Source organism: Corvus moneduloides, chromosome 24 (assembly GCF_009650955.1).
Source record: "Corvus moneduloides isolate bCorMon1 chromosome 24, bCorMon1.pri, whole genome shotgun sequence".
NCBI classification, from domain to species: domain Eukaryota; kingdom Metazoa; phylum Chordata; class Aves; order Passeriformes; family Corvidae; genus Corvus; species Corvus moneduloides.
The window spans coordinates 662,809-687,712 of record NC_045499.1 but is presented as its reverse complement, the minus strand read 5'-3'; the positions used below and the strand labels follow the sequence as shown (position 1 = coordinate 687,712).

At 63.6% G+C, this 24,904-nt stretch overlaps 2 protein-coding genes across 8 annotated transcripts in view; both read left to right on the top strand.

Annotated features, from left to right (window-relative positions):
* The first annotated feature begins 789 nt into the window (after positions 1–789).
* SARS1 (seryl-tRNA synthetase 1) lies at positions 790–8,642 on the top strand. Of its 3 annotated transcripts, none has more exons than XM_032133252.1 (11): positions 790–983; positions 3,201–3,271; positions 3,437–3,517; positions 4,064–4,222; positions 4,655–4,798; positions 5,085–5,240; positions 5,976–6,197; positions 6,749–6,878; positions 7,740–7,897; positions 7,985–8,114; positions 8,188–8,642. In XM_032133252.1, the coding sequence occupies exons 1-11, from the start codon at positions 848–850 to the stop codon at positions 8,340–8,342; spliced, it is 1,542 nt and encodes a 513-aa protein (XP_031989143.1). In that variant the 5' UTR covers positions 790–847; the 3' UTR covers positions 8,343–8,642. The 3 variants fall into 3 exon arrangements, with proteins under 3 accessions (XP_031989143.1, XP_031989141.1, XP_031989142.1); XM_032133251.1 differs by having other exon boundaries at positions 793–983; positions 3,413–3,517; XM_032133250.1 differs by having other exon boundaries at positions 792–983; positions 7,740–8,114.
* A 1,376-nt stretch (positions 8,643–10,018) lies between these two features.
* CELSR2 (cadherin EGF LAG seven-pass G-type receptor 2) overlaps positions 10,019–24,904 on the top strand; it is a 30,750-nt gene continuing 15,864 nt past the window's right edge. For 4 of the 5 annotated variants that reach the window (XM_032132947.1, XM_032132948.1, XM_032132946.1 and 1 more), the window contains exons 1-12: positions 10,029–13,794; positions 16,307–16,954; positions 17,517–17,739; positions 18,315–18,430; positions 18,850–18,938; positions 19,551–19,708; positions 20,152–20,315; positions 20,786–20,911; positions 21,361–21,527; positions 21,919–22,104; positions 22,217–22,330; positions 23,896–24,070. In XM_032132947.1, the coding sequence (XP_031988838.1) occupies positions 10,035–13,794; positions 16,307–16,954; positions 17,517–17,739; positions 18,315–18,430; positions 18,850–18,938; positions 19,551–19,708; positions 20,152–20,315; positions 20,786–20,911; positions 21,361–21,527; positions 21,919–22,104; positions 22,217–22,330; positions 23,896–24,070 (5,926 nt within the window). In that variant the 5' untranslated portion in view covers positions 10,029–10,034. Of the gene's footprint in view, positions 13,795–16,306; positions 16,955–17,516; positions 17,740–18,314; positions 18,431–18,849; positions 18,939–19,550; positions 19,709–20,151; positions 20,316–20,785; positions 20,912–21,360; positions 21,528–21,918; positions 22,105–22,216; positions 22,331–23,895; positions 24,071–24,904 lie in introns of all 5 variants that reach the window. The other variant, XM_032132949.1, reaches the window with a different exon arrangement.

Here is a 24,904-nt window from a genome sequence, read left to right as displayed (position 1 = left end):
CCCCCCGTTCCCCCTTCCCCGCCCCCCATTCCCCCGCCCCCCGTTCCCCGCCCCCCGCCCCCCTTCCCCGCCCCCCATTCCCCCTTCCCCGTTCCCCCGCCCCCCATTCCCCTGCCCCCCATTCCCCCGCCCCCCCTTCCCCGCCCCCCCTTCCCCGCCCCCCATTCCCCTGCCCCCCATTCCCCCGCCCCCCATTCCCCCGCCCCCCATTCCCCCGCCCCCCGTTCCCCCGCCCCCCGTTCCCCCTTCCCCGCCCCCCATTCCCCTGCCCCCCATTCCCCCGCCCCCCATTCCCCCGCCCCCCCATTCCCCCGCCCCCCATTCCCCCGCCCCCCATTCCCCCGCCCCCCATTCCCCCGCCCCCCATTCCCCCGCCCCCCATTCCCCCGCCCCCCATTCCCCCCGCCCCCCATTCCCCCGCCCCCCATTCCCCCGCCCCCCCTTCCCCGCCCCCCATTCCCCGCCCCCCATTCCCCCGCCCCCATTCCCCCGCCCCCCATTCCCCCGCCCCCCATTCCCCCGCCCCCCATTCCCCCGCCCCCCATTCCCCCGCCCCCCATTCCCCCGCCCCCCCATTCCCCCCGCCCCCCATTCCCCCGCCCCCCATTCCCCCGCCCCCCCTTCCCCGCCCCCCATTCCCCCGCCCCCCATTCCCCCGCCCCCCATTCCCCGCCCCCCATTCCCCGCCCCCCATTCCCCCGTTCCCCCGTCCTGCTGCGCCACCTCCAGCCCACCAGGGGGCGCTGCTGCCCCCGCCCGCACCGCCCCGGCCGCGCCCCTTGTGCGCACGCGCGCGGAGCCGCTGTCCCCGCCGCAGTTCCCGGTGCCGCCGCCGCCATCGCCGGTCATGGTGCTGGACCTGGACCTGTTCCGCGCCGACAAGGGCGGAGACCCCGCCATGGTGCGGGACATGCAGCGCAAGCGCTTCAAGGACCCCGCGCTGGTGGATGCGCTGGTGCGAGCGGACGGCGCCTGGCGGAGGTGTACGTGGGGGGGGGGCAACCGCCGGGCTGGGGGCTGGGGGACCCCGGAGGGCTCGTGACCCCCTTGTCACACGCGAGCATGTCCCCCCTCCCTGTGCCTTTCCCCGTCAGCCTGGTGACCGGGCCGCAGGTGATGGGACCCCCCCACACCGCCCCTCCTCGGGGGATCCCCTCCCCCTCTCCCGCTCTCCCTGCTCCCTGAGGACCTGGAGCCGGCCCGCACACTGATCCCCGAGCCGCCTCCTGAGATGGGGTCACCTTTAGGGGGCTCTTTCCCACCCTCCCCAGCTGTTTGGTGGTCCCTCCCCAGCCCTTGGGGATCACCTCGGTGGATCATCCCTCTCTGGGACTGGACCCTGTGGGTAGATCGCAGCGGAGACCGAGGGTTTGTCCCTGGGTGGATCCCCCTCGTCCCTAATCCCAGGGATTGAGGTGGGAGTTCTCCCACTAGACGCGCCTTCCCTCCTCCCAGGCTGGGGGGCAGATCCCAGGTTCCCCTTAAACGGCACATGGATCCCGTCCCATGGCGATCCCCAGCGATCCGCTCCCTGCACTGCCGCAGGATCCATCCTAAGAAGTGCTACGCACAGATTTGGGGTACACCTACACCTGGGCGGCTCGGGGGGGGCAGGAGCCGCCTCCCCGTGGCTCCCGGCGGGATATGAGGCAGCGGGATCCGCATCCAGCTCCGTCCGTGGGTGCCGGATGTGGAGAGGGGTGTGGAGGGCGGCGGGAGGGGTGGGTACCCCCAAACCCCGCCGTTCCCAGGGCACCCAGCATTCCACTGCTGCGGGATGAAAGCGGCGCTCGGAGCTGCCCTTTAATGCGTGCGCCTTGATGTCCTTGTGGGATCTTGCCTGGGCGTCCCTGGCTCCAGCCGTGCCCTCGTTTTACCCCTGAGCGCTTCATCCCACGGGATCGCCCGCTTCCCAGCCCCGTTCCCGCGGGCTCTGTGTCCTCGGGACGGCGGTGCTGGAGGATGGCGGGGGCTGCAGGAGGTGACAGGGTGACACGGGCGGAGGGCTGCAGGAGGTGACAGGGTGACACGGGCGGAGGGCTGCAGGAGGTGACAGGGTGACACGGGCGGAGGGCTGCAGGAGGTGACAGGGTGACGCGGGCTGCCGGGACGCGCTGGCTGATGCAATCCCGCGGCGCCGGTGCCGTGGAGCCCGTGCTGTGCTGTATCCTGTTGCGTGTTCCCTGGCTCTGGATCATCCCCTGCGGACTGACCCCTCCCGCTGATGGGGTGGCACGTTCTCGGCGTTGGGTGTCCCCAGTTTGAACTGCCCCGGGTCCTGGGCTCTGCCCCTCCCGTCCCTGGGGTCACAAAGGGGATACATCCATGCTCCCCTCATCCAACAGCCCCTGAATCTCGTCACCGTGGCCCCAGATCCCAGGATCTGCTCTCTCCTTAGCACTGCCATCCCGCTGAAGGAGGGGTTTCATCACAATGTGGGATCCCAGCGCAGTGTGGGGGTCCCATCTTGGCATGGGGGAGTCCCATCCTGGCAGGGGGGTCCCAACCTGATGTAGGGGTCCCAGCACAGGGGGGCTCCGAGCCCGTGGAGGGGGGTGGCCCCATCCTGGCATGGGGGTCCCAGTGCAGCATGGGAGTCCCATGCTTTTGGGGGGTCCCATCCTGGTGTGAGTGTCCTAGCCCAGCATTGGGAGGGCTCCCAGTGCAGTATGGGGGTCCTACACTGATGTGGGGGGTCCCATCTTGGCATGGGGATCCCAGCCCAATGTGGGGGGTCATAGCGTGGGGCGGGGATCCCATTCCAGTTTATGGTTCCCAGCCTGGCATGGGACATTCAGCCCAGTGTGGGGGATCCCATCTTGGTGTTGGGGGTCCCATCCCCTCATGGGGGTCTCAATGTGGAGGTCCTATCCCAGTGTGGGGGTCCCAGCCCAGCATGGGGAATCCCAGTGTGGGGTTCTCGTCTTAGAGTTGGGGTGTCCCATCCCCGCATCAGGAGGTCCCAGCACTTCATGAGGGTTTCCAGCCTGGCATGGGGGTCCCAGTGCAATGTCACTCCAGGGGTTTTCCAATGCCATCCCTACTCCCTGCGGCTCTCCTTGCAAAAACCCCAGGGCTGGTGCCTGTGGGTATTCCTGGAGCTGCCACCCCCACTCCTGCTCCCATGTCACCTCTCTGCACCAGATGGGCACCCCAGCCCCTCTCCCACTCCAGCTGACAGCCCCTGCCTTCCTTTCCAGGCAGGTTTCGTGCCGACAACCTGAACAAGCTGAAGAACCTGTGCAGCAAAACCATCGGGGACAAGATGAAGGTGGGGCACAAGGGCCCTGGGTCACCTCATGGTGGGACATCACCAACTGGTGACATCTGCCCTTCTCCCAGCCCTCCAGCCTCTCCCTTGTGTCACTGAGGGATGTTTTCCCCCTGGAATTCTACTCTTCAATTCTCCCAGGGTTACTTTTTCCTCCCTCTGCAGAAAAAGGAGCCAGTAGGGACAGATGAATCAGTACCAGAGAGTGCACAGAACCTGGATGAACTCACAGCTGATGTCCTGGGGGTGAGTGAGACCCCAACTTTCCCCACTGTGCCTACAGTTTGGCCAGAGCTTTGCCTGGAATTGCCCAAACTGGTGGCCTGAAGTGCCCACCAAATGAGGGGGGACTGCCTGAAGCCCCAGCTGGGAGGATCCTTTATCTCCCAGTCCCACACCAGCAATAACCGACTCTTCCTCGGTGTCCTTGATCTCCCCAGCATTGCTCTATGTCAGTCAAGGGCTCATCCCTGGGAATTGGAGCAGCCTCAGTCCTTCTGTGTCCTCAGTGTGTCCCTCCCTGCCTGCTTCCACCCCAGTTTGGTAGTCACCCTGGTTAATGAGTGCAGTGCTGGCTGCCATGTGAGCAGCTCAGGCCTTCCAGAGCCCAGCTTGTCACCCCTTTGTCCCCTCAGGCTGTTGTTGAGTGTGTCCAGCCCAGGGGCTCACTCCAAAATCTGTGGGGGTCTGGAATTCACCATGCTGGGTCCAGGATTCCCTTTGCTGGGCGAGCAGGCTCCCATTCCCGGTGGTCTTCTCCCTCCCCCACCTCATCTGGAGGTCTTTCTGCAGTGTCTCCAGGTATCCCAGATAAAAAAAATCCGGCTGCTCATTGATGAGGCCATCCTGGAGTGTGACTCTGAGCGTCTGCGGCTGGAGGCTGAACGCTTTGAGAGCCTCCGGGAGATTGGGAACCTTCTCCACCCCTCGGTGCCCATTAGCAACGACGAGGTGGGACACGGGGTCAGCAGAGCTGGGAAGCTCACAGTGGGAAGCAGGGGGCTCCCAGCGGGGTATCCCCCAAGCCTGGCTGGGTGGGCGAGTGAGGGAAATCTGCATGACAAGCTGGCATTTCCCGCCGGGATCAGACAAAGAGCAGCTCAGACGATGCTGGGCACACCATTGTTGGGGGAATTCATGGGAAAGGCGCTTCCTGTGGTGGGGATGGGGTCTCCCTCTGCTGCCTCCATTCATCCACGGGAATATTTTGCCGTGGGAGCACAACTGGGCCAGGCTCGCTGCCAAGTGGCTGCACAATAAGCTATGGGCTGGAGTTTGAGCTCCCAAAGTGGGCTCAGTGTGGTTCAGGGACTGGTGTCACAGAGTTCCAGGGCACTGAGGAGGTGATGGGCTCCCGCTCCTCTTTTCTCTGGGTTCCTGCAGGATGTGGACAACAAGGTGGAGCGGGTGTGGGGTGACTGCAGCTGCAGGAAGAAGTATTCCCACGTGGATCTGGTGGTGATGGTGGATGGCTATGAGGGGGAAAAGGGCGCCGTGGTGGCTGGCAGCCGCGGCTACTTCCTTAAGGTGAGAGCTGTGACCCCAGGATGATCGGGATCAGAGGGGAACAAGGAGGGTCAGGGGCCTTTGGTTTGCCTCTCCTGGGATGGATGATGGGAGCCTCCATGGTGGGGGTGTGGGATGGACTCTGACCACAGTGGTGCATCGGGATCTGTTCCTGCCGAGGTCTGGGGTGACGCTGAGCCTGGCAGCCATTGCAGCTCCGTGGACTCCGTGTCTCCTGGGCCCACTGAGCAAGGAGGAGTAGTCCAGCGGGGTGTGTGGTGACAGGCAGTGTGTCCCTTGTTCCCAGGGCCCGCTGGTGTTCCTGGAGCAGGCACTGATCCAGTACGCGCTGCAGAGCCTCCGTGCCCGGGGGTACACCCCGGTGTACACCCCCTTCTTCATGCGCAAGGAGGTGATGCAGGAGGTGGCCCAGCTCAGCCAGTTTGATGAGGAGCTTTACAAGGTGAGGGATTGCTCCAGATTTGGGACTGAACTTGGGAGCAAGCCACCCCCATGGGGTTGTGGGGAGGGAGGCAGCGAGGTCCCCTCTGCCCTGGCAAGGCTGTGGTGGTGGCAGCAGTGGTTCCTTCCCCTCTCCTTGGGATCCGTTTCCACATTGTGATGGTGCGGATGTGGCAGGGAGGTGGCTTGTCTTTGGGGTCCATCCCCATGGGAAACACTTCATGGTGACACTGCAGTGACAAGGAGGTGGCTCATCTCGGGTCCATCTCCATGGGTGACACACTGTGATGGCCATGAGGTGACAAGGAGCTGGCTGGTCTCCGGAGTCCATCTCCATTGGTGACATGTGGTGACAAGGAGGTGGCTTATCTCTGAGGTCCAGGTTTATCAGTGCCACAAGATGGTGATGAGGTGACAAGGAGGTGGCTCATCTTCGGTGTCCATTTGCACGGGTGAGACATGATGGCAGTGCAGTGACAAGGAGGTGACTTGCTCTGGGGTCCATCTCCATGGGTGACATGGGTGACAAGGAGGTGGCTTTGTGATGGTGATGCGGTGACAAGGGGTCCATCTCCACGGGTGATACAGGTGACTTGTCCCTGCCATCAGCCCCTTTGAAGGACCAACAAACTCCTGTGATGAACTCCCAAACCATCCAGCCCTGGAAAAACTCCCTGCTGGTCCCTGGAGGTGTGGGAGCAGCTAGAAGAGAGCCAGTGGCTCGTGTCCCTTGCAGGTGATCGGGAAGGGCAGTGAGCGGGCAGAGGACAGCTCCATCGATGAGAAGTACCTGATTGCCACGTCAGAGCAGCCCATCGCCGCCCTGCACCGCGACGAGTGGCTGCGGCCCGAGGACCTGCCCCTCAAATATGCGGGGCTCAGCACCTGCTTCCGCCAGGAGGTGGGATCCCACGGCCGGGACACGCGCGGCATCTTCCGCGTCCACCAGTTCGAGAAGGTGAAGGAGCAGGGAGTGTCCCGGTAGGAATTCGGGTTGTACTGAGGGCTGCTGTGAAGTTCCAGTGGGAATTCAGGGTGTACCCAGCATCGGTGTGGGGTTCCAGTAGGAATTCAGCGTGTTCTGGTGGGAATTCATGGTGTATCTGGCGTCACTGCAGCGTACCCAGCAGGAATTCAGAGTGTTCCTATTGTCACTGGGGTGTTCCAGCAGGAATTCAGGGTGGGCAGGGGGTTACCATGGGGTGAACCTGCTGGGAATTTGGGGTGAACTTGGTGTCAACTGCAGCATTCCCAGTGGGAATTCAGGGTGTACGCAATGTCACTGCAATGTTCCAGTAGCGATTCAGGGTGTACCAGATGTCACTGTGGTATTCTGATGGGAATTGGGGTGTACCTGGTATCACCACAGGTTTTCAGTGGGAATTTAGGGTGTACTGGGTGTCACTGTGGGGTTCCAGTTGGAATTTGGGGCTGTATCCAGTGTCACCGTGGGGTTCCAGTGGGAAGGGGGGTTTTCCAGATGTCACTGTGGAATTCCGTCTCCCACAGATTGAGCAGTTTGTCTACTCCTCCCCCCATGACAACAAATCCTGGGAGATGTTTGAGGAGATGATGGCCACAGCTGAGGAATTCTACCAGTCCCTCGGGATTCCCTACCACATCGTCAACATCGTCTCCGGTAGGGGCTCCTGTGCCACGGGGGGTCGAGGGGGGCCCTGACCTGCTTCCCAGCATGGCAGTTCCTTGTCCCTGGCTCATTGCTGTCCCCAGCCTGAGGAGGAGGAAGGGAAGGGGACATTTTGTTTTCTGTGGAATCCTCAGCCTTGCTCTGGGCCCATGGGAGCGGGTGTGGGCACTGCTGTGATGGATTGTCCCTGCTGTCCCTTCCAGAAGGACAGTTGGAGTGTCCCAGCTCCTCCTGGAAATGCTCACCGGAAAATGATCTGGTTTAAAAGCTCCTGTGGCTGACTGAGACCCCTTTATCCCCTTGGCAGATCAAGAACCCCACATCCCCACAGCTGAGCAGGAATCCCTCATCCCTGTGGCTGATCCCAGATCCCCATGGCACAGTCCCATCTCCCTACAGTCAAGTGGGAAGCCCATGTCCATGTGGCTGAGAAAGAGCCTCATGTCCCCATAGCTGAGTGGGAATCTCACATCCACATAGCTGAGAGGATGGTCATTCCTGTGACCAAGCAGGACCCCATATCCCCATGACACAGCAGGGACCCCATGTCCCTGTGGTCAGGCAGGAACCCGATGTCCTGTGGTTGAGCAGGAGTCCTGCATCCCCATGTCCAGGCAGGACTCCCATACCCCCACGTCCCCATGACCAAGCAGCAGCCCTGTGGCCGAGCAGGGACCCTACATCTCCATGGCTGAGAGGTAACCCCACATCACTATGGCAGAGCAGGAATCCATGTCGGATTGGCACCAAGTTGTGGGAGTCACTTTGGAGGCTTCACCCTGCATTCTACCCCAGGATAGGCAAATTCAGGATGGCAGTGGGACCCCCCGCTCAGCACTGTCCCCCCTCCAGGCTCCCTGAACCACGCAGCCAGCAAAAAGCTGGATCTGGAGGCTTGGTTCCCCGGCTCTGGCGCCTTCCGCGAGCTCGTCTCCTGTTCCAACTGCACGGACTACCAGGCCCGGCGCCTGCGCATCCGCTATGGCCAGACCAAGAAGATGATGGACAAGGTGAGGCTGGTGGGCATGGGGGGGTTCTTCCTGTGCTCCCTTTGCTTTCCCCGTGTCACATATGTCTCCCGTGTCCCCCTGCCACAGGTAGAGTTTGTGCACATGCTGAATGCCACCATGTGTGCTACCACCCGCACCATCTGCGCCATCCTGGAGAACCACCAGACCGCTGAGGGCATCCGCATCCCTGAGAAGCTCCAGAACTTCATGCCCCCAGGTAACATCCCCCTGCGCCCCCCTGTTCCCTGCTCCTTGGCAGGGGGGTTGACAGGGGTTCCTTGTTCCCCCAGACCTGCGGGAGCTCATACCATTTGTCAAGCCAGCACCCATCGAGCAGGAGCTCTCCAAGAAGCAGAAGAAGCAGCAGGAAGGAGGGGTCAAGAAGAAGGCAGGGGGAGGACGTGACCAGGTGCTGGAGGAGCAGATGAAGAACATGGGGGTCTGAGGGTGTCCCCCCGCACCCCAAGGACTTTGGGGGCCTCCCGAGTCATCTCACCTGCATTGCCAGGCTGTGCCCTTCACCATCGTCTTCGCTTCGGAGGGGAGTCACCGTCCGTCCCCCCCGTGGTACAAAGAACTGACACTGTCAGGGCACTGCCCCTCTCCCTGTGTGTCCCCCCCTACCCCGCTGAGTGGAGCCGGGATCCGCCATGTGTCCGTCCCCCTCAGGCTGAGTGGTGCCGGGGACACCCGTGCCCATGGAACATGTCCCTCCTCCATCCAAAATAAAGGCAAGACCTGCTGAGCGGTGTGTTCTTGGGTTCCGATGAGGGAAGGGGGGGGGGGGGGGGGGGGGGGGGGCGGGAGGGGGGGCAGGTCGGGGTGGGAGGAATCCAGCCCGGGGAGGTGTCTCCGTTGTACACCACCCTGCCCTCCCCGCCCTCCCCCCCTCCCGTCCCCTTCTCTCTCCCCCCTGCCAGCCCCAGACAAAGCCCCTTTGTGATGCAAAGTGGGGCCGAGGGCCCCCAGCCTCAGCCCCAGCTGCCGCCCGCCCCCCACCTCCGGGGTGGGGTGACACACGGGAGGGTTGCCCCCTTCCATCCCCATGCGGGGGGACTTGGCTGCGCCCCGCTGCGTGTGCGTGGGAAACCCCCGGCTGCGCCGCGGGTGTCGGGTGGAACCGGCGGGGAGCGGCCCCGTGAGTCACCGGAGCCCCCGGCGGAGGCGGGGGGGTCTCGGCGCTCCAAGTGCCGCCCCGGCGCGGGGGGGCCCCTCCCCGCTACCCGTCCGACCCGTTCTGCCGGGGGGGGGCTCGACTCCGCGCCGCCTGCCCGCACCCACGCCCCGGGAACGGCGCCGGCTTGGGGGATGGCAGCACCCACGGACCGCGGGGATCCGCCCCCGTCTAGCTTCCCCAGTCCCTCCCAGTCTGGCCCAGCGCCCGCCAACATCCCCTGTCCCCCCCAGTTTGCCCCAGTGCCCCCCAGCATCCCCAGTTCCTCCCAGCCTGGTCCAGTCGCTCCCAGTCTGTTCTATTGCCCCCGGATCGGGGGGGGTGCCACGGCGTGAGGGGACACGGACTCCCGTGTGTTGAGTCACGGCTGGCGGTGGGGACACGGGGGTTGGGGGGGGGCGTGGGTGTGTCACAAGGGCTGTGTGTGTCACACATGTGCTGTGTGTTTACACACATGATCTCTGTGCCGTGTCACACACGTGCTCTGTCTCACGTGTGTGCTCCATGTATGTCACACATGTGCCGTGTGTTTCACATGTCCTCTGTGTGTCACATGCGTGGTTCCCGTGTCATATGTGCTCGCTGACGCCTGTGTGCCCTGCGTGTGCGACGCGCCTGTTCCCTGCAATGCACAGGTGCGTGCAAGGCCCTTCGCGTGTGCGTGTACGTGTTACATGTGTGCGCGCAGGGCGCACACGTGCACCTCACATGTGTGTGCGCAACCTGCGCGCGGGTGCGCGCTCGCTGCCCCCGTGCTGCCGCTGCCGGTGCGGGTGCCCGTGCGGGTGCCGGTACCCGTGCGGGTGCCGGGGGCGGCGGCGGCGGCTCCTTTAAGCGCGGCCGGGCCGGTGAAGTGGCGGCTCCGCCCCAGCGGGCGCGCGCGGGCGAGGGCGGGGCGCAGGCGGCGGCGCGGGTCGCTGCGGGCACCGGCACCGGCACCGGGGGCACCGGGGGGCAGCGGCTATGGGCCCTCCGCCCGCCCGCCGGGCCGCGCTCCCGCTGCTGCCGCTGCTGCTGCTGCTGCCGCTGCCCGCACCGGGACCCGCCACCGCCATCGGCGCCGGCACCCCCACCGGCATCGGCACCGGCATCGGCACCGGCACCGGCACCCGCACCCGTCCGTCCAGCACGCTCCCGGCGCCACTCCAGCTCCGCGGCGGCAGCGGGGGCAGCGGCGGCTCCGGCGGCACCGGGGACAGCGGCGGCGCGCGGCCCCCGCCGAGCACCGGGGACAGCGGCGACAGCGCTGGGCCCGCACTGGCCGCGGGCGGCAGCGATGGGACCGCACCGGGCACCGGCTCTGCCGGTGGGGACAGCGGCGGCGGCGTTACGGGGTCCCGAGGTATCAGCGGCACCGGGGTTACCAGGGACACTGGAGGCACCGTGAATACTGGAAGCACCTGGAAGCCTGGAGGCACTGGGGGCGCTGGAAGCACCAGGGACGCTGGAGGCGCCCGGGATACTGGAGGCACCGGGGTTACTGGAGGAACTGGAGACACTGGGAGCACCGATATCCTCAGGGGCACCAGAAGCACCAGGAATACTGGACACACCGGGGACACCAACATCCCCACGGACACCAGGAGCACTGGGAACATGCTGAGCACTGGGGATGTTGGGAGCACTGGGAGCACTCCAGTCCCCAGGGGCACCAGGAATTCTGAACTTACTGGGGAGACTGGGAGAGTCTCCAGAGACGCTGGAAGCACTAGGAAAGTCCCCAGGGATACTGGGAGCACCAGGGATACTGAACATAATGGAGAGACTGAGAAAGTCCCCAGCAACCCCAGGAACACTGTGGACACTGCACATGCTGGGAACACCAACATCCCCAGGGAGACCAGAGGCACTGGGGATGCTATGAACACTGGGGATGTTGGGGAGTCCCAGACCACAGTGGTTCCCAGGCCCCCCATACCTCATCACCGCCCCCGCCGCAGCCCCAACACAGCACCTCAGTTCCAGCCCTCCAGCTACCAGGCCACGGTGGAGGAGAACCGGCCAGCAGGCACACCGGTGACACAGGTGACAGCGCAGGACCCTGATGAGGGGGAAGCAGGCCGGCTGCGCTACGCCATGGCTGCACTCTTCGACAGCCGCTCCGATGCCCTCTTCACCGTGGACGCTGTCACTGGTGCCATCAGCACTGCTGCACCGCTGGACCGTGAGAGCAAGAGCACCCACGTGTTCCGCGTGACAGCAGTGGACCATGGGACACCCCGGCGCAGTGCCATGGCCACACTGACGGTGACGGTGAGCGACGCCAATGACCACGACCCAGCTTTTGAGCAGCCAGAATACCGAGAGAGTGTGCGAGAGAATCTGGAGGTGGGCTATGAGGTGCTGACAGTGCGGGCCACCGATGGCGACAGTGGTCCCAATGCCAACATCCTCTACCGCCTTCTCAATGCCGGTGATGCCAATGAAGTCTTTGAGATTGACTCCCGCTCAGGCGTCATCCGCACCCGCGGCCCCGTGGACCGGGAAGCGGTGGATGCCTTCGAGCTGTTGGTGGAGGCCACAGACCAGGGCCAAGATCCAGGTCCCCGGAGCGCCACGGCCACTGTCCGCATCACTGTGGAGGACGACAATGACAACACGCCGCAGTTCAGTGAGCGGCGTTACGTGGCGCAGGTCCCCGAGGACGTGGTGCCCAATGCAGCAGTTCTGCGGGTGACGGCCACTGACCGTGACAAAGGCAGCAATGCACTGGTGCACTACAGCATTGTCAGTGGCAACACCCGTGGGCACTTCTACATTGATGCACAGACAGGCACTCTGGATGTTGTTACCCCCCTGGACTACGAGGTCACCAAGGAGTTCACCCTGCGGATCCGGGCGCAGGATGGTGGCCGCCCACCTCTCTCCAACATCAGCGGTTTGGTTACCATCCAGGTGTTGGATGTCAATGACAACGCACCCATCTTTGTCAGCACGCCCTTCCAGGCCACCGTGCTGGAGAATGTCCCCGTGGGCTACTCCGTCATCCATGTACAAGCCATTGATGCCGATTCGGGTGACAACAGCCGGTTGGTTTACACCCTGCTGGAGACCGGCACCGGCTTCCCCTTCACCATCAACAACAGCACCGGGTGGATCGTGGTGGCCTCTGAGCTGGATCGGGAGGTGGTTGATTTCTACAGTTTCGGGGTGGAGGCACAGGACCAGGGCACCCCCCCAATGGCCTCCACAGCCAGCGTCAGTGTCACCGTCCTGGATGTCAATGACAACAGCCCTGAGTTCACCCAGCGGGAGTATGGCGCCCGCCTGAACGAGGACGCAGCAGTGGGCACCAGTGTCCTGACTGTCTCTGCCATCGACCGCGATGCCAACAGCGTCATCACATACCAGATCTCCAGTGGCAACACCCGCAACCGGTTCTCCATCACCAGCCAGAGCGGTGGTGGGCTCCTCTCCCTTGCCCTGCCCCTGGACTACAAGCTGGAGCGGCAGTACCTGCTCACCATTGCTGCCTCAGATGGCACCCGCCAGGACACTGCCCAGGTGATTGTCAATGTCACCGATGCCAACACCCACCGCCCCGTCTTCCAGAGCTCCCACTACACCGTCAACATCAATGAGGACCGGCCAGTGGGCACAACAGTGGTGGTCATCAGCGCCACAGATGAGGACACGGGGGAGAATGCCCGCATCACCTATGTGATGGAGGACAGCATTCCCCAGTTCCGCATTGCTGCTGAGACTGGTGCCGTCACCACCCAGATGGAGCTGGACTATGAAGACCAGGTGTCCTACACCTTGGCCATCACGGCACGGGACAATGGTATCCCGCAGAAATCCGACACAACTTACCTGGAGATCCTGGTGAGTGATGTCAATGACAACGCACCCCAGTTCCTCCGCCATTCCTACCAGGGATCCATCTACGAGGATGTCCCCCCCTTCACCAGCGTCCTCCAGGTCTCTGCAACTGACCGTGACTCAGGGCTCAACGGCAGGGTCTTCTACACCTTCCAAGGGGGTGATGATGGTGATGGTGACTTCATCATTGAGTCCACCTCGGGCATTGTCCGCACCTTGCGCCGTCTGGACCGGGAGAACGTGCCGCTGTACTCCCTGCGGGCATTCGCCATGGATAAGGGGTTCCCGGCCCGGCGGACGCCAGTGGAGATCCAGGTGACAGTGTTGGATGTCAATGACAACCCACCTGTGTTTGAGCAGGATGAGTTTGACATCTTTGTGGAGGAGAACAGCCCCATTGGGCTGGTGGTGGCCCGAATCACTGCCACGGACCCCGACGAGGGCACCAATGCCCAGATCATGTACCAGATTGTGGAAGGCAACATCCCCGAGGTCTTCCAGCTGGATATCTTCTCTGGAGAGCTCACCGCCCTTGCTGACCTGGACTATGAGGCCAAGGCCGAATACATCATGGTGGTCCAGGCAACCTCGGCACCACTGGTCAGTCGGGCCACTGTCCACGTGCGGCTGCGTGACGCCAATGACAACAGCCCCCAGCTCAAGAACTTCGAGATCCTCTTCAACAATTACATCACCAACCGCTCTGGCAGCTTCCCCGGGGGTGTCATCGGTCGCATCCCTGCCCATGACCCCGACGTCTCCGACCACCTCACTTACGCGTTTGAGCAGGGCAATGAGCTCAACCTCGTGCTGCTGGACCCACACAGTGGGGACCTGCGCCTCAGCCCGGCCCTGGACAACAACCGCCCACTTGAGGCCGTCATGAGGGTGTCTGTCTCTGGTAAGATCCCCACCCGTGAACGGGGCTTTGTGGAGGGAGGTGCATGAGGTTTGTGTCCACCCCTATTTCTGCATGGGGGCGAGGTATTATGGGGGTCTCAGTACCCTGTTTTGGCTGCCCCCACCCTCCAGATCAGAAGGATCTGGACGATGTGTTGTGGGGTCCCATCATCCCACTGAGGTGTTTTGGAGTTGCACCACGTGGTTGCCTCCACCCTCCAGATCTAGGGGAGGGGGGGATAATGGGATGCTCTGCCCCCCTCACAGCCCAGACATCCAATCTGGAGGCAGTTGGGGTGCCTAGCACCCCCTTTGCTTTCCCCAGCCCCTGGGCTGTCCAGAGGTGGTCCTGGCACTTCTCTGTGTGTCACTGAGCAGGGTGGGGCAGGACCCACTGCATGTACTGGGGGAGCAGAGGCTGGTGTGTGCCAGCGGGGTCCTGATACCCCTGGGGGCTTGCTATGGGGGCCTGATGGGTGAATCTGGGAAGGCTCAGGGTGCAGTGCAGGATTGGGGGAGTCCTAGCATCATAATGTTTGTGTTTCCAGGAGACTCCACTGCTTGAATTCAGGGCAGGAGACACAGGGCCTGGTCTGTGTATTTGGGGGGGGGCACCTTGACCTCCACTGAGAGGCCCCCAAGCCCAGTGGGGGTGGTCGCAAGATAAGGGGGGTTGTGCTATCAGTTGTCACCACCGTTTGGGCTGGGGGGTGTCCAGGAGGTGCTTCTGGGGGATGGGGGTCACCCCAAGGTGGGGGAACATCTCCTTGGCCACCCCCAGGTCAGGGGGGGAAACTGTGTCACAGGCCATGCCTGATGTCCATTGTCCCCAGCCACATGGCCCCCATCAACCCCCAGCTTCCCCTAGCTGGGGTCCCTGCTCTGGCCACACAAAGCAGGGGGCCCAGGGCACAAAGGGTGGGGGCAGGGAGCCCCCCGTGCCCCCCCCCCCAAGCGCAGGGGCAGCCGGGAGGGGAACAAAAGGTCCAGCCATAGCTGGGCCCCCGCAGCTGCAGCCATGGCAACCTTCCCCCCGCTGGCCACTGGCCACCAGTCACTGGCCACAGGCCACTGGACAGCCCTGGCCCCTGCCACCCCTGTGGCACCCCCTTCTGCCTGCTTGGCCCTCCAGCTGTCCCCATGCTCCCTTCATCCATCTGTCTGCCCACTCCCCATCTGTCCTGCGTCTCGCTGCCCTTGGCCAGGGGAGGACAAAGAGAAGGAGGAGGAGAAAGGTGGGTGCCCCAGTGCTGAGCAGAGATTTTGCTCCCCCAGCCCCACAACCAGCACCAACCCCATAACCAGCACCAACCCCTTAACCAGTGCTGGCTCCCTAACCAGCCTCAGCCTCATAGACAAAACCAGCCCCATAACCAGCCCCAGCCCCATAACCAACCACCATCCCCATTCAGATGCCCCCATCCCACAGTGTCCAAGCAGGTCAGGTCCCCCACAGCCAACACCATCCCCATCCCACTGTCCCCATCCTGTGGTGGCCAAGCAGGATGGGTATCCCATCCTGCCAGTGTTGTCCCCATTCCACAGGGCCAGGTGGGACAGGAGCCCCGTGACCAGTGCCAGCTCCATTGCTAACACCAGCCCCATCCCGCTGATCCCACCCTGCACTGGCCAAGTGGGATGGGTACCCCAAAACCAGCACCAGCCCCATAATGAGCACCAGCCCCATTCCACTGTCTCCACCCCAGTGGAGTGGGATGGGTACCCCAAAAGCAGTGCTGTCCCCATTACATAGGGGTCAAGCACATCAGGTCCCCGATAGCCACTGTTGTCCCCATCCTGCTGTCCCCATTCCATGGCGACCAATCAGGATGGGTGCCCCATAACCAGCATCAGCCCCGTAGCTGGCATAGTCCCCATTCTAGAGTGGTTGACTGGGACAGTGGCCCCATAACCAGTGCCATCCCCATGACCACCTACAGTGCTATTGCCAACACTGTCCCCATCCCATGGTGACCAAATGGAATGGGCACCAACAGCCAGCACCATCCCCATAACCAGCACTGTCCCCATTCAACAGTGGCCAGGTGGGACAGGAGCCTTGTAACCAGTTCCAGCCCCATTGCCAACACCGTCCCCATCCCGCTGTCCCTACCCTGTGATGGCCAGGTGGGATGGGCACCCCAAAAACAGCACCAGCCCCATAACCAGCACCAACCATATAACCATCGCTGTCTCCATTCCTTGGTGGCTGAGTAGGAAAGGTCCCCCATAGCCTGCACTGTCCCCACCTGACAGTCCCCTTCCTTGGTGGCCAAGTGGGATGGGCACCTCGTAGCCAGTATTGTCACCATTCCACAGTGGCTACATGGGCCGGGTGTTTCATGGTCAGTGCTGTCCTCATTCTATGGGGACCAAGCAGGTCAAGCCCCCATAGCACCATCCCCATCCAACAGCAGCTGATTGGGTTGGTTGTCCCATATCTAGCACAATTCCCATCCCAGAGTTGTCCATTGCTGTCACTGACCCCCTCCTGTGTCCCCCCTTTGTCCCAGATGGTGTTCACAGCGCGACAGCGCAGTGCACGCTGCGAGTGACAGTGATCACAGATGAGATGCTCAGCAACAGCATCACCCTGCGCTTGGCCGACATGTCCCAGGAACGCTTCCTGTCCCCCCTGCTCAGCCGCTTCCTGGAGGGGGTGGCCGCTGTCCTGGCCACCCCCCGCCACCGCGTTGTCCTCTTCAACATCCAGACGGACACAGACGTGGGGCCGGCGCGGATCCTCAATGTCAGCCTCTCAGCGCTGCTGCCAGCCGTGGTGCCGGGCGCGTCGCGGTTCTTCTCATCGGAGGAGCTGCAGGAGCGGCTGTACCTGAACCGCTCGCTGCTGGCGGTCACCACGGCCCAGCACGTCCTGCCCTTTGATGACAACGTGTGTCTGCGCGAGCCCTGCGAGAATTACATGCGCTGTGTCTCCGTCCTGCAGTTCGACAGCTCCGCGCCCTTCCTCGCCTCCGACACCATCCTTTTCCGCCCCATCCACCCCGTCACGGGCCTGCGCTGCCGCTGCCCGCCGGGCTTCACCGGTGACTACTGCGAGACCGAGATCGACCTCTGCTACTCCAGCCCCTGCGGCAGCAACGGGCGGTGCCGGAGCCGCGAGGGCGGATACACCTGCGAGTGCCACGAGGACTTCACTGGTTAGGGCCACTGGCCAGCCCTTCCTCATAGTGTCCATCCTCATCTTTCCTCATCCGGCTGCTCTTCAGCCCTCCCTCCCTCCCTCCCCTCGTAGACTGGTGCCACTGGGGCCATACCCCCTACCCCCACCCTGGGACTCCAGCCCCCACGGGACCCCCTGGTGGGGGGTGCCAGTCAGGTGGGGGAGGGGATGTGAGGGGAGGAGGTGTCTCTGGGTTTCCATGGCAATGGGAGGTGGTTGCCATGGTGATAGAGCTGGGGATGAAGATGCTGGGGGGGGAGGGAGAGGGGATCCCCACCCTCCCACCCCCCAATTTAGGGTGCTTGGTGTCACATTGGGGAGCCCTGTAAATGCCTGGGGGAGAACTTGGAGGTTATTGGGGGGTGGGGAGGGGAGAGGACCCCCACCCCCCATTTTTGGGGTGCTGGTGCCATTGGGGTGTCACACAGGGGAGCCCTGCAAGCTGAGCACCTGGAGGGGGCCACTCTGGGGTTAATGGGGAGGTGTGGGGGGGAGATGGAACTCCTCACCCTAGTTTTGGGATTCTGGATGTCACACAGGAGAGCACTGTGAACTGAGTGCCCGGGGGGGCCGCTGCACCCCGGGGGTCTGCCGAAATGGGGGCACCTGCCTGAACCTGCTGGTGGGGGGATTCCGGTGCCAGTGCCCCCCTGGGCACTACGAGAAGCCCTTCTGCACCATGAGCACCCGCAGCTTCCCCCCACGCTCCTTCCTCACCTTTCGTGGCCTCCGCCAGCGCTTCCACTTCACCCTCGGCCTCACGTGAGCCTGGGGGAATCTGGGGAGGTGGGAGGTGATGTGTGCCCTCGTGGGTGTCACATGGGGTGTGGGGTAGATGATGATGGGTGCCCTGTTGGCATGAGATGACGTGATGGGATGTGAGGTGATGGGTATCTTGTGGGCACTGGGTGGGTGGGGGTGATAGGTGCCCCCATTGGCATCATTTGGGGTGTGGGGTGGTGGGTGTCTCAAGGGTGTCAGATGGGGTGGGGGTGCCCCATTGGCATCATCTGGGATGAGTAGTGATTGGTGCCCCACTGGCGTCATACAGGCTGTGGGGTGATTGGGTGTGGGGTGATGGGCACCCTGAGGCCACAGGGTGGGAGCAAAGGGTGTGGGTGACCCCTTGGCATGGGGGACATGCCAGTGGGGTGGGGGGCACCTTGTGGGGCAGGGGCTGATGGGTACCAGCATCTCACAGTGGGTACAAGGTCACGGGGCAGGGGGTGAGAGGTGTGCCTCAGGGGCACGGCAGGGTCAGGGGGTGCTGGGGAGTGCCTGAGAGGCATAGTGGGTTTGGGGAGTATTGGGGCACCCCTGGCACTTGTGCCCCCCAGGTTTGCCACACGGGAGCGGGACGGGCTTCTGCTGTACAATGGGCGCTTCAACGAGCGGCACGACTTCGTGGCACTGGAGATTGTGGATGAGCAGCTGCAGCTCACCTTCTCAGCAGGTACGCGCTGCTCCTGCCACGCCCTGGCACCGCACCCTGGCACCCTTGTGGGCACTGTATCCTTCACTGCATTCCTCACTTCATCCCAGACATCCCATCCTGGCACTGCCTGGCACTGCATCCTGGGCATCCCATTCCCGGCACTGCATCCTCACTGCATTCCTCACTGCATTCCTCACTGCATTCCTCACTGCACTCCTGGCATGCCATTCTTGGCACTGCCTGACACTGCATCCCGGGCATCCCATCCCTGACACTGCATCCCTGGCACTGAATCCTGGACATCCCATTGCTAGCACTGCATCCCCTGCATCATGTCCCCAACACTGCATCCTTGGCACTGCAACCTGGGCATGCCATCCCTGGCACTGCCACCCCTCCTTCCCGCTGGCTGTGTCCCCCTGACGCTGTGCCTGCAGGTGAGACCACCACCACGGTGTCACCCTTCGTGCCTGGAGGTGTCAGCGATGGGCAGTGGCACCGGGTGCAGCTGCACTACTACAACAAGGTGGGGGAGCGGGGGGCATGGGGGGCACAGTGGTGGGGAGTGTTTGGGGACAGAAAGAGGAAGGGGAGATGGAGGGGAAGGGTGGGGGACTGGAGAGATGGGGGGGAGCAGGTAGGGGGTTTGGGGGACCTAAAGGACCCCTAAGGGATGTGCCCACCCATGAGTGTCCCAAGGGATGGGGATGGGAGATAGAGGAAGAGGAGAGGGGGGAGTGGGGGGGACAGGGGTGTTGGAGGGGTGAAGAGAGTAGAGAGGAGATTTAGGGGACTCCAAGGGACCCTCAAAAGATGCCCTCATCCATGGGGAGACCCCACCCCCTTCCCCACCCATTGGACCCCCGAGAAACCCCACCTATCTCCTTCACCTGTGGGGACCGCCAAGGAATTGGAATGGGGGGATGGAGGAAGAGGAGGTCAAAAGGATGGGGGCTTGGGGGGATGAAGGGGACCATTGAAGGGTTTAGGGGGGCTGAAGGGTGGGTGGCAGGCGGGCTGGAGGGATGTGGGAGCTCGGTGAGGGTTGAGGGGCCAGAGGGCAGGAGGAGGATGAGGAGTGGGAGGAAGGCTGCGGGATGGGGGTCCTGGGCCCCCCGCCTGATGTGGGGCCCCCCAGCCGGTGGTGGGGCGCTCGGGGGTCCCGCAGGGCCCCTCAGAGCAGAAGGTGGCTGTGGTGACTGTGGATGACTGTGACACGGCCATGGCCCTGCGCTTCGGCCCCCGCCTCGGCAACTACTCCTGCGCTGCCCAGGGCACCCAGACTGGCAGCAAGAAGTGAGGGGGGGCCTGGGGATCCCATGGGTGGGGGTCCCTTGAGGTACCCTTAGAGGGGTCCCTTGGAGATGAATGGTCCCTGTGGGTGAGGTACCTTTGGAATCCTCACTGGTGAGAGGTCCCTGGAGGATCACGGGTCCCTATGGATGGGGGGTCACTGGAGGTCCCCATGGGTTGAGGTGGGTTCTCTTGGGGTCCCCATGCGTTGGTGGGGGCAGGGAGTCCCTTGAGGGCCTGTTGAGTTCCCCATGAGGGAGCATCCTTTGGGCGGTCCCTCAGGTCCCCATGGGTTTTGGGGTGAGTTGGTGTTCTTCGGGGTTCCCTTGTGACTCCCTTGGGACGGGGGGTGGCTGGGTGTCCCTTGGGGCTCCCTCAGGGTCCCTGTAGGTTGTGGGGTCCCTCGGGGGTCTCTTGAGCCCCTGAGGTGATTGTGGGTTCTGCAGGTCACTGGACCTGACGGGGCCACTGCTGCTGGGGGGGGTCCCAACGCTGCCCGAGAGTTTCCCGATCCGCAGCCGGCACTTCGTGGGGTGCATGCGGCACCTCCACATTGACCAGCGGCCCGTGGACATGGCAGCCTTCATTGCCAACAACGGCACCCTGCCCGGTGGGCACCGCCGCTGGGAGACTGGGCAGAGGCCGGGGGGGCTGTGCTCCTCCAAGCAGAGCGAGATGGGGTGTAGGGTTAAGGGGTACCTGAGCAGTGGGGCCATGTCCCCTGAATGTGGGGAGGGGGTGCCAGGCTCATGGGGCTGGATGGGGGTCCAGGGACACGGTGGTAGGGCATTCTGTGCCCTGGTTGTGGGGTGGGGGGTGAGGGACTGCCACAGCTGTTGAGCTGGAGTGGGTGGCACGGACAAGGCTATGTCCCTGGGGGTGGGGTAGGGAGATGCCAGGATGGGGGGGCTGGATGGGGCTGTACCCACTTCAGGGTAGGGTTGGGATACAGGGTGGGGGGTCAGGGGGTACCAGGACTGTGGGGTTGGATAGGGGTTTAAGGATGGGTGGGTGTCTGTGCCCCATGGGGCCAGGGGTCCTGGGTCGTGTGTGGCATGTGACCGCTGTACCCCCTCCCAGGTTGTCCCCCCAAGAAGACCCTATGTGACACCAACACATGCCACAACGGTGGCACCTGCGTGCATGAGTGGGGAGGATTCAGCTGCCGCTGCCCACTGGGCTTTGGGGGCAAAACCTGCCAGGAGGGTACTGGGGGGCCCAGGGAGACAGTGTGGTGGGGCTATGTGGAGTCCATAGGCTTGTTGGGGGGGGGCATAGGGAGGGGTTCTGGGTGCGTGTGAGGGGTGTGGGAAGGGGGTGAGGGGCCTTCCTGCATGTGTTTGGGGGTCCATGGAGTTGTGGGTTTGTGAGGGGGTATGGGGGGTCCATGGGTGGGTGCAGGAGATCTGTGGGAGGGTGTGTTGGCATCTGTGGGATGTGCATGGGGTCCCCGGGTGGGTGCTGGGAGCCCAAGGGTGGGTATGTGAGAGGCCGTGTGGGGTTGTGGGGGGCCCGGGTGGGGTGCAGGGAGTCCGTGGGTGGGTGTGGGTGGTCTGTAAGCGGGGGCACGCCACCACCTCACAGCACAGGGGCCCCTGGGGTGGGCTTGGGGGGGTCTGTGGGGGTTGCCCCCATCCCACATGCATGCCCCGTAGAGATGGCGGGCCCGCAGCGGTTCGTGGGCAGCAGCCGCGTGGCGTGGAACGGGCTGGCGCTGCCCCTCTCCCTGCCCTGGCCTCTCCGCATCATGTTCCGTACCCGCCACCCCCGTGGGGTCCTGCTGAGGGCGGGGGCCGGAGGCCGCCTGACCCTCACCCTGCAGGTGGGCATGGGGGGGACATGGGGAGGGCACGGGGGAGGCAGACAGGGGAGTTTTCCTGAGGAAAGTGCCAGGGGGGTGTCGTTGCCCTGGGAGGGTTATTGATTTGGGTGGGCGTCATTGGCACAGGAGGCATTGTTTTTGGGGCCATTGGCATACAGGTATTGCTTTGGAGGGAGGTCATTGGCATAGGGGGCATTGCCCTGGGAGGGTATTGACTTGAGCGGGAGTACAGGGGGGGTTGGCACTGGGGCAGTGCCAGGGGTTATTGCTCTGAGGGTAGGGGGGTTATTGGCACTATTGGCACTGGGGGGTTGTTGGCACATCGTTTATTACCCTGGGTCCCCAGTGCCCACCAGGTTTACGGGGTCCTTGACGTGTCTACCCCTCACAGCTGAGCGAGGGGCAGGTGGAGGCTGGTGCCTGGCAAGGCGGGGCCCGTTTGGCCACCCTGCGTCTGGCCCAGGCCAAAGTCAATGACGGTGCCTGGCACCACGTGGAGCTGGAGCTGCGGGGGGGCCCTGGCCACGACCCCTCTGCCACCCTCCTCCTCCTCACCCTCGACTATGGCCGCCACCAGGTACAGGGAAACTGAGGCACGGGGGGGCATCCACTCTGATGATCCCCAGGTGCCACCGTGGCACCCCCTGTGGCATCCCAAGGCACCCACGAGGGTCCCTGTGCCCCTCCAGGTGGTGGGCGATGTCCCTGGAGAGCTGCAGGGACTGCGGCTGCGCACGCTGAGCCTCGGGGGGCTGCTGGGGGACAGTGGCACCGTGGAGGAGGGGTTCCAGGGGTGCCTGCAGGTATGGAGGCACAGGCACGGAGGGTGTGGGGAGCATGGGGCGGTGGGTGTAGGGCTGGGGGGTGGGCGTGGGGATGTGGAAGAGGACATGTAAGGGTAAGGACATGGGCACAATGGGAGGGGGGCACAGGGATATGGACAAAAGGACATGGCACGGGGTTTGGGGAAATGGACACAGGGTTGTGGGCACAGAGCTTGGGGATGTGGCACAGGGTGAGGACAGGGCACAATGAAGCAGGGCCTTGGCTTGGGGATGGGGACATGGGCACGGTGAAGGGGGCACAGGGACATGGGTACAGTGCTTGGGGACCTGGCACAGGGCTTGGGGATATGGGTATGATGAAGGGAGGCACAGCGACATGGGCACAGTGGGAGGGGGGCACAGGGATATGGCACAGGGCTTGGGGACACGGCATGGGAAGTGGGGATGTGGGCACAATGAAGGGTGGCACAGGGACTTTGGGACATGGGCACAGGGATGGGGGCAGGGGGCTTGGGGACGTGGCACAGAGAAGTGGGGACGTAGGCAGGATGGTGGGGGCACAGGGACATGCACAAGGACATGGGGACATGGGCAGAATGGGTGTGAGGCGCAGGGACATGTCACAGGGCTTGGGGACACAAAGTGGGGACATGGCACAGGACATGGGGACATGGGCAGGATGGAGAGGGGCACAGGAATGTGGGCACAGGGACATGGCACATGACAAGGAGACATGGGCTGTGTGGGCAGGGGGACATCGGGGATGCACTGGGTACTCATGGGCACAGTGGCACGGGGTGCAGGGCCGTCATCCCAGGACCTGGGCAGGATGGGGACATGGCCATGGGGAAGCAAATGTGACTGGGGGGGTCCTGGGTGGTACAGGGGGTACCAGCTGGTGTTGGGGCCACTGAAGCACAGAGAGGTGACATGGCTGGGGAGGGGGGCTGGGGTGACATCGTGGGTCCTGGTGTGAGGTTCGGGGTGTCACATGTTGTAGGGAGGGGCTGAACAGGGTGACACAAAAGGTCCTGGGTGGTAGCAAGGGACATTGAGGCTGGACTTGGCACTGGGGCAGGAGGGGTCATAGGGGCTGGGGCATCACTGGGGTCACTGACAGGTGACCCCACACAGGGAAGTTGGGGTGGGGTGGGGGGGTGTCCCAGATCAATGAGAGGACACTGCGGGTGACACGGGGGTGTCACCAGGTGGTGCTGAATTTGGTGCTGAGGTACAATGACAGGTGACACGATGCAGGGGGTTCAGGGTGGCACAGTGGGCCCAGTGTCATGGTGGGGGGCACTGAGGAGGTGGTGACACCACAGGGTGGTCCAGGTTGTCCTGGGGTGTCCTGTGTTGTGGCAGGGGACACTGAGGTGGGGGTGACAGTTGGGCAGGGGGTTTCAGGGTGACATAGTGGGTCCCGTGTGGTGGTGAGATCACACAGATGGTGACACCGGGCAGGGGGCTCTTGGGGGATTTTGGGAATGGTGAGGGAAACTGAGGCATGGAGTGGAGTGTGTTGGGGGGTCCAGGGTGGCTTGGGGGGCTCTCAGTGAGGACATTGATGGGTGACCCTGCAGGGCCTGCGTGTTGGGGACCCTGTGGTGACTGCAGGCGCCCTGAGCCTGGCACAGGCGGTACAGGTGAACGTGGAGGGGGGCTGTGCCCTGCCTGATCCCTGCGACTCGGGGCCCTGCCCCTCCCACAGCTACTGCAGTGACGACTGGGACAGTTTTTCATGCCGCTGCCACCCCGGTGAGCAGGGACCCCTCAGACCCCTGACCCCTCAACACACCCCAGACATACCCCGATAGCCCCATGGACACTGACACCCCTGTGACACCCCCCTCTGCCAAACCAGTGAGCAGGGACACCCTGAGACCCCCTGAGCCCCCCTGACATCCCCCAACACTTCCTGACACTGCCCCGACACAGCCTGATACCCCCCAGGATGCTGACATCCCCGTGACACACCTGTGACACTTCTCAGTGCTACGCCTTTGAACGGGGACCCCCTGACAACCCCTGACATCCCCTACACCCCCTGGGACACTGACACCACTGACAACCCCTGTGACACTCCCCACTGCTACCCCGGTGAGCAGAGACCCCCTGAAGCCCCCAGCAAGCCCCAACACCCCCTGGGACGCTGCCACCCCTGTGACAACCCCACTGCCACCCCCATGAGTGGAGACCCGCCAGCACCTCCTGACAGCCCTGAGACGCTGCCATCCCCTGCACTGCCACCCCTGTGACATTTTCCCCCAACAACCCTGGCACTGCTACCCTTTCTGGGCACCAGCGCTCCATCCCTGTCACCAGGGCAGTGCCACCCCCCTGTCACTGTCACCTGGACACTGCCACTCTTGTCAGTGTTCCTAAGGCACTGCCAGCCTCCCTGGGCACTGCCAGCCTTGTCACTGTCCCCAGGTACTGCCTCCCCTCATCCCTGTCCCCTGAGCACTGCCACCCCCTCTCACTGTCCCCAGGGCACTTGCACCCCCGTCACTGTCCCCAAGGCACTGCCATCCTCCCTGGGCACTGCCACCCCGTTGTCACACACCCCAGGGCATTCCCACCCTCCCTTAT

Bases quoted from the DNA above. Each gene is read 5' to 3' on its own strand.
- SARS1 (XM_032133250.1), top strand. From the start codon at position 848: ATGGTGCTGGACCTGGACCTGTTCCGCGCCGACAAGGGCGGAGACCCC. The intron at 3,518-4,063 runs GTGAGTGAGACC...GTCTTTCTGCAG, and splicing joins TCACAGCTGATGTCCTGGGG to TGTCTCCAGGTATCCCAGAT. The intron at 6,879-7,739 runs GTAGGGGCTCCT...TCCCCCCTCCAG, and splicing joins CATCGTCAACATCGTCTCCG to GCTCCCTGAACCACGCAGCC.